This window comes from Girardinichthys multiradiatus, chromosome 2 (genome assembly GCF_021462225.1).
Source record: "Girardinichthys multiradiatus isolate DD_20200921_A chromosome 2, DD_fGirMul_XY1, whole genome shotgun sequence".
NCBI lineage: Eukaryota > Metazoa > Chordata > Actinopteri > Cyprinodontiformes > Goodeidae > Girardinichthys > Girardinichthys multiradiatus.
The window spans coordinates 38,676,235-38,684,120 of record NC_061795.1 but is presented as its reverse complement, the minus strand read 5'-3'; the positions used below and the strand labels follow the sequence as shown (position 1 = coordinate 38,684,120).

General features: G+C 45.3%; 1 protein-coding gene across 1 annotated transcript; it reads right to left on the bottom strand.

The window, feature by feature from the left end:
* Positions 1-509: 509 nt before the first annotated feature.
* On the bottom strand, positions 510-7,004 carry mterf2 (mitochondrial transcription termination factor 2). The gene is made up of 2 exons (XM_047347453.1): positions 6,903-7,004; positions 510-1,984 (listed from the first exon to the last, which is right to left on the bottom strand). The coding sequence occupies exon 2, from the start codon at positions 1,953-1,955 to the stop codon at positions 828-830; it is 1,128 nt and encodes a 375-aa protein (XP_047203409.1). The 5' UTR covers positions 1,956-1,984; positions 6,903-7,004; the 3' UTR covers positions 510-827.
* Positions 7,005-7,886: the final 882 nt, after the last annotated feature.

The following is a 7,886-nucleotide window of genomic DNA, read 5'->3' as shown; positions in this document are numbered from 1 at the left end:
GATGGTTGAATCTTTGACATACATCAGAATGGATAAACCAGGTTAACATTAGGTTCCTGCAATAACCCAAACCTCAAAGCTATTAAAAGTTTACAGATTATGCTTAAAATCCTGGAAACCAACAACTTTAAATCCACTCTGCTAACTGATAAGTAAAACATCCAAAATTAATTGAAGTTGTTTGTTGTATTATCATTATCACAAAGAAGGGCTTAAATGCACAATTAAAAGCCAAAACTTTAAGTCTAACGTATGTAAATCTCTCACCAGCATCGTAAACTCATAATGCAAACTATGTGCAGAAAGGCCCTGGGTAGGATTTCTTGCTGCAAGGTCAGAGTGCTAACAACTTCACCACCATGCAACCCAAAAGTTATCATGCCAAAAAAAAAAAAAAAAAAAAAAGACTTGTTTTGGTCCAAACTTCAGGTTGAAAGGCATACTTCCCATAAAACAAGCACAACCCCAATAAGCAAACACACAAATAAAGTGACAAAGTGACACATGACTCACAGATGACATTTTAATAGGATTTTGTTCACTTTACATACCAGCATGGGGGGAAAAAAATGCATTACTTAAGTTGCACCTTTAGTTAATTGTAAACAAAACTGAATTAGAAGTTTCATTGTTTGCACAGGTTCAATCTTAAACTTGAAATGTCACATAAGGAGACTTGTGATTTGCCATCATGTAAAAGTAACTGCAGAAACAAAGGCACCATGAGATTTAAGACTCAGTATTATGATGCAGGCCCAAATTGAAAATACGCATTAGAACAATATACAAACAGTTTTAATTCATACTTTCATGAATCCAACATCTGCTCAGTCATCTGCTTTTAAGGGGGCAACAGGGTTAAATAGTGGTCTCTCTCTGCGCAGCTGCAGTTTACCAAAGCTCATCTCGAAGTCTTTCTTGGTACCGTTTATGATGTCTAGACTACCTGCGCTAATGTCGTAACCGCGTGCCTTCAGTCGGTTGATGCGATAATTTACAATCTGCGTGGTCAGCTCCAGGACAGTTGGAGTCTGTATGATTTGAGACATGCTGATCCCAGCGCTGAAGAGTCCCTCAAAGCGCTCAGTCAGAGTAGATTCTGGATAGTAAAGCAGAGCTGGACAATTAAGGATGACCTCCCTCAGCTCTGCATCAGAGCAGCCGATGGCTTCCTGGGAGAAAGCCAGGGTCCGACACATGCTGTCCGGATTCAGCTCGGTGACAAAACCCCTCAGTTTGGAGAGGAGACGGAGGAGTTCCGAAGTGGTGAACCCTCTGTTTTTAAGGAACACCAGATTCTGTGTCAGCATCTCTGGCGGTTTAAGCAGAACAAATGGGTTCTGACTCATCAGTTTCTGCAGCCAAATTTTCATGTTGGCTTCATCCCCCCCGAGTTCCTTATAGGCCTGTTGGAGGGTGCAGACCATCAACTGGTTCTGTTCAACAGGCCTGCCAAAGCTCTGTGGAGCACTCGCCATGAGTTTGGTAATGATCCGCTTGTTGAGATTTAGGCTCTGGAAGTAAGCAATGTTTTTCCTCTGGTTTTCATGGTGGCTGGATGCAGTGAAGAAGGAGGCTGGGAATTTCTCAATAACCCCAATCAGCTCTCTGTGGTTCGGACAGACAGACATCCACAGCTCCTGCTGGGTCTGCAGTTGCTCCGGATTACAGAGGACAGCCTCAGGATGAACAGCCAAGATATGAGCGATGATGGGGCCCGAGGCCCCCATGTTTCTCAGCAGCCCAGCTACCTCCTTAGTGTAGGCTGGATTTTGATGTAGCACCCATCCTTTAAGTTTCCGAACTTTTTGGATGTTCACAGAGAGCTCATAAAGAGCTTCCACAGTCTGTTGATTCTCCACCGAGCTGAGTGTCGAACATGCCCTGAGGTTTGAAGGTAAAACTGGGACATGTTGACAACGGAGGCACAGGGATGTTGCAATCAAGCGCAACATGGAGACAAAGTTGTATGGCTGCTCAGATGCTGTGATAGAAGAGAACAATAATAATAAAAAATCCAATTAGGACACTAAATAGTAAGAGTTTGAGTCATTAACAGACTTCCTGATTGTATCTTCACCCATCTTTAACTTTAAAATAATACTTCATTCACTGCAACTTGAATATAAGAAGAGATAACACTAATGCTTTTCTTTTGCTAGTATCTTAAAATTCTTATCCAATTTTATGATGAGCTACTACTCTTCACAAGTAACCCTAAATTTAGTTGGTGACTTTTTCTCAAACTTGTCTCGAATACACCATCAGCACAGCAGCAAAACAGAACACATAAAAAAGTAAAGTTAAAAAAAGCACCAAGGAATTTAGCAGAAGTGGGAAACCCAGAATTATTGCGCCAATACGTGGTTTAAAAAAGCTGATAATATACTGCACCTACCCAGGTGGCTGTGATCAAACCTTCCCTCTTATACGTGTGATGCAGTGTTATTAACCACTAGAACACATGAATTATGATTAAATATACATAAAAAATACTTCATTACTAACATTTCAATCAATCGACAGTTAGGGAACCCAGAATAATGAAACTGTTTTTTTTTAAATGCTGACTAAAATTGTTGCCTTTTGGTCATATTTATGGCAGTCCAAGCACTTCTACGCTATATGCCTGTTGCGTACTCTGATCTTGTGACAGCTGTAAATTTGGAATACATGGTGCAGCCCTATAATTGAGTATTGCTTTACTAAATGTAAAGATGCTGTTGGCATGCTTAGGAGGCTTGAGCAGCATGTCTGTTAACCAGCTGAATGCAGGCTAGTTAATAGAGCAATTAGTTTGACTAATTAAAGCGATAGTAAATCAAAATATGCTGGCATCAAATGCTATTGGTGGAGATGCAAAACTGTGCAATAAGTGACATGCTTATTAAGATTTTAGTAAGACTTTGAACCTGCCCCGCACTTTCTTCAAATGTGATGTGTTTGCTTTAACACTTAACTTTGTATGTGGATGAAAGTACTTCCCTTAAAATTTCTATTAAATTCGGCTCTTTCTTTTGATACTTTTCTTTAGTCATCAACAATTGTACATGTTTATTTTTTTATTATTTAAACAACCTCCTGTTTTAGCTGACATCGACGTAAAATTCTCACTACTTGTGACTGATGTAGAATTTAATCCTTGATTTCTCTAAACAGCTTTAGCTGAAAACAACATTTTCAATCCACAGTCAAAGTACAGCTCAAACAAGAGCTGCTGCTCCTATGCATCCAACGCCTGGCCACCCGACGGCAGGTCTGGTTGGCACAGGCCCCGATCTCGGATGACTGTAGGCAGAGCTTGCGGAGGCTGCCGGTGGTACCGCGGCAGCTGTTTGGACCGGAGGCCAAGAGGGCACTGGAGCGCCGTCGGCAGTCCAGCCAGGTCCCTGAGGCTTGGTGTGGTCGCAGTGGGGCCATGGGACCCCCTGCACTGCAACCCAGGAGACGTGACGTATGGGACCCACGGCGTCAGTTTTGGACCGCTACTTCCGCACAGCTTGCGCAGTGGAGCCGTGCTGTGGCGGGAGCTTGGCGGCAGCCCGGGGTGGAACGGGCACCACCTCGCGGGGCTCTGGCGATCTTGCTGCAGGAAATAAAGACTCTGCTGGACAAAGAGGCCATAGTGGTGGTCCCGCCACATTCGCAGGCCGATGGGTTTTACTCAACCTATTTCCTGATTAAAAAGAAGCACGGTTGCCTTCGGCCGGTGTTGGACCTCAGAGGGCTGAACCACTTTTTGAAGGTGCTGCCATTTCGGATGCTCCGCACCTGCAACGTCCTTCGGGTAATCTGTCCAGGCAAGTGGTTTACATCCGTAGACCTGAAGGACGCGTACTTCCATGTTCCAATCCACCAGGACACAGGAAGTATCTGCCTTCCACGGCGTGGCGTACAAGTTTTCGGTCCTGCCATTCGGCCTTTCTTTAGCCCCTCGGATTTTCACGAGGTGCATGAAGGTGGTCCTAAGCCCTCTGTGCCTGTCAGGATTAAAGATCCTGCCATATTTGTACGACTGGCTCATCTGTGCCACCTCCTCCGGCAGGGCGGATCGGGTGACGTCAAAGGTCCTGGCCCATGTCAGAGCACTGGGGATAGCAGTGAACCATCAGAAGAGTTCTCTCATCCCGGCCCAGCAGGCAGTCTTTATCGGCATGGCCTTGGATTCAGTGGCCATGCTGGCTCAGCCAACCTCGGAAAGGGTGGACAGGATTCAGTCTCTGCTCCAGTCTTTTCGAGCGGGTGCGGCACCCCCAGTCAAACTGTGGCTGAGACTGTTGGGGATGCTGGTGGCGGCCTTGGCTCTGACTCCTCTGGGGTTGCTTTATCTACGGCCCTTGCAGAGGTGGTTCAACAGCCACCACATGGACCCCAGGTTTCACCGGTTACACCCGGCTGCGCAATGCTCCTCCGTCGCTGGCGGGACAGAGCATATCTGCAGTGTGGGGTCCCCCTTGGTACGGTCCCCGCAAGACGGGAGGTGGTGACTACGGACGCATCACCTCTCGGATGGGGAGCAGTGTGGCAGTGCAGGTCCATCCAGGGGCTTTGGGGGCCTCGGGAGAGAAGTCTGCAAATCAATGTTCTGGAGCTCAGGACGATTTATTTGGCGGTAAGGCACTCCTCGCCCTCTCTCGAGGGCAAGCAGGTGCTCGTCAGGACAGACAGCACCTCAGCAGTGTTCCATGTCAACCACCAGGGTGGGACCACATCACTACAGTGCCTGAGGGAGGCCCGGAGGCTGTGGACCTGGGCATACCCTCGCTTTGCCTCCATCAGGGCAATGCACCTACCGGGGACAAGGAACTCTATGGCCAATTATCTGTCCTGACAGAGGCTCCCGCCTGGGGATTGGAGGCTGCATCCTCAGGTCATATGGCAGATATGGGATCAGTTCGGCAGGGCCCATGTCGACCTTTTTGCCTCAATGAGCAGTACACATTGCCCCTTGTGGTTTTCCCTGGCGGAGACCAGCTCCCCACTGGGGATGGATGCCCTAGCGAACGCATGGCAAGCCGGCCTGCTGTATGCCTTTCCCCCATTTCCACTGCTTCTGCCCACTCTCCACCGAGTGAGGCCGTCGACCCTGAAGGTTCTGTTGGTAGCCCCCAAGTGCCCCATGAGAGTCTGGTTCCCACTGCTCCTCAGTCTGCTGGATGGGGAGCCATGGAGGCTCCCAGTCAGGGCAGACCTGCTGTCTCAGTTGGAGGGGAAGGTTTGCCATCCGTCTCCGGGCCATCTTCTTCTCACGGTGTGGCCGCTGAGGGGTGCTGGCAGCCCCCGACGGATCTGGAGCCCTCCATTCAGCAGACACTGCAGAATGCCAGAGCTCCTTCCACATTGAGGACATTGAGTGGTGCAGACGCAGAGAAGTTGACCCAGTTTTGTGTTCCCTGCATAATATTTTGAGGTACCAGCAGGGTCTATTGGATGCCGGACGGGGAGCATCAACCCTGAAGGTGCACCTGGCTGCCATTTCAGCAAGCCACGACGTCGTGGATGGCAGACAAGTGGGGACACACTATTGGGTATCACAGTTTCTCCGGGGTGCAAGGAGGCTGCACCCCCTGTTACGGAGACCAGCGGAAGCATGGGACCTCCCACTGGTGTTGAAGGCCCTAAGAGGGCCACCTTTTGAGCCCTCTGAAACTGGTGTCGGTTAAGACTGCTTTTTTGTTGGCAGTAACAACAGCCAAGCGGCCCCTTCTACTAACTGAGAGGTGGGTGAGTACTGCATTCCTCGTGACATTGCTCGCATAAGTCGTCCACTTTGTTTACTGCCACTGGCAGTAAACAGAACGGAAGTTACGCTGTAAATATGGTTCTGTGAATTCCTGGATGACTGCCAGTCACACTGGTCACTCGGAACTTCTCCCCTGCGAGAAGATCCCAGAGATCGAACGTAGCCTTCCACGTGCTACTTATAGGCGCACGCCCAGGTGGGCTACATGTCACGTGCGTGACTTTGTTTACATTCAATCTCGACCTGCGCGAAGCGCGAGGAGACATATCCACTTTGTTTACTGCCACTGGCAGTCCTCCAGGAATTCACAGAACCAGTTACAGCGTAACTTCCGTTTTAAAAGCGCTTTGCCTTAAAAGGAGAGATACTTGGAGTTCCTGTGTTTCAACATCATCACAGTTTGCTTTATCAGAATCTGCCTTTCTCAGAAGTGACGGTAAAGTGAAAAAGCCTTCTTTCACTCAGGTTACTGGTATTGTGCAGCATCAGGTGGAGGGGTGGGAAGCACCTACTTTATGATCCATTTAACAAGAGAAAACTTAACACACTTCTGCAATTTCTCTGGTGTGTCATCTCAGTTTTGGATTAGACCACTAAAACTTTAACAGAAAAATGCTGTGCCCCGTTAATTTTTTACTGTAAACACTATAAAAAGCCACCCGTATCCACCTGAACCAACAGTTTAAACCTGCAGTGATTACATCTAAAAAACCTGTTTGTGACTCACAGTTCCAGTTATGACTTGTTTACACTTAGTTGATTAATGTCAGTCAAAGTTAATTCAGCCTTAAATTTGTAAAACATACACCCTGATGTAGGAAGACATAATGGGTTTTCTTCAGTTAAAGCCAAATGAGTCAAAGAAAGCATGAACAAACCAGACTCCCTGGTCTAACTCAGCCAATGACTTCTGTCATTGAACAACCTTAAAACAGATTGTTGTACCCTGAGGTTTTTATTTAACACACAGTATGTAGGAACATATTATGAAGCTGGAAAGCTAACAGCTGGAGGACAAAAATTACCCCCGGTACAATGCAGGGGAGCAAACTGACTTAGTTATATGCTGGATTTAATTTTATATTTATTCAACAGAGGCGTCTAAGTGTGTAAAGATACTCAGCAATACAGGAAAACATTTGTAACTGAAATGAATTACCTTTAGCAGCGGTCGGAGGATGTGACGTTTTGTTAAGAAACACATTTATGCTCCGGTGCAAAACAGTGACACACAGAGGCGGTGGAAGGTAATGCAGGCAGATTTCACCCTGCCAGACTGAAAACTAAGGAAATCTTTCTTTCTTTCTTTCTTTCTTTCTTTCTTTCTTTCTTTCTTTCTTTCTTTCTTTCTTTCTTTCTTTCTTTCTTTCTTTCTTTCTTTCTAAATCAAAATCAACATATAGCACATGATGCTTATTATAAACAAGATAATAACAATAAAAACACCATAAAAATATATTGGTGGGATTGGAATCTTAGAAATTAACCAAAAATAATGACAGTCAGATATAGTTTAAAGACTTCATTTCATGTCCAGAAACAATATTAGAGAAAATTAATTATGGACGTTTATGCTAACCAGAATTTGTGTGATTTTGATATTGTAGCTTTATTATTTATATTTCCCTTCAATTTAATTCAACTACATCAAATATTATGAGTACAGACAAGTTTTCAAATTGGGCTGCCAGTTTGATTTAAATGTGAATTTATGTTAAACACTCCTAAACCTAGACATGGCGCAGCATGAGATTCACAGTACGACAACCTTTGGTAAAAATGATCAAATAGCTGTGTTTTTGTAAACAGAAAAGCTAAAATGTTTTGTACTGCTGCTAAAATAAGATAGTAAATACATTTTTTATAGATTTATTAATGTTATTCATATTACACACCTTGGACTGTCTCTGTTTCTTAGGTACCAGAAATATTTCTAAAGAGCTGACTTGCCTTTCTTGTAAGAGAAAAAAAAAAACATGTAATACCCTTCTTTTAGCCAGCTTACGGGTTTTTCACAGCAACATGTGGGGGAGGGGCAGCACTGCATGATGTTCCCTAAGGCTAGAGAAAGCTCTGGTCATCCCAACAGTTTCTCTGGCATCTAATTAAAAGCACTTCAAACTGTACAAATTTACAAGGTCAA

Bases quoted from the DNA above. Each gene is read 5' to 3' on its own strand.
- mterf2 (XM_047347453.1), bottom strand. From the start codon at position 1,955: ATGTTGCGCTTGATTGCAACATCCCTGTGCCTCCGTTGTCAACATGTC.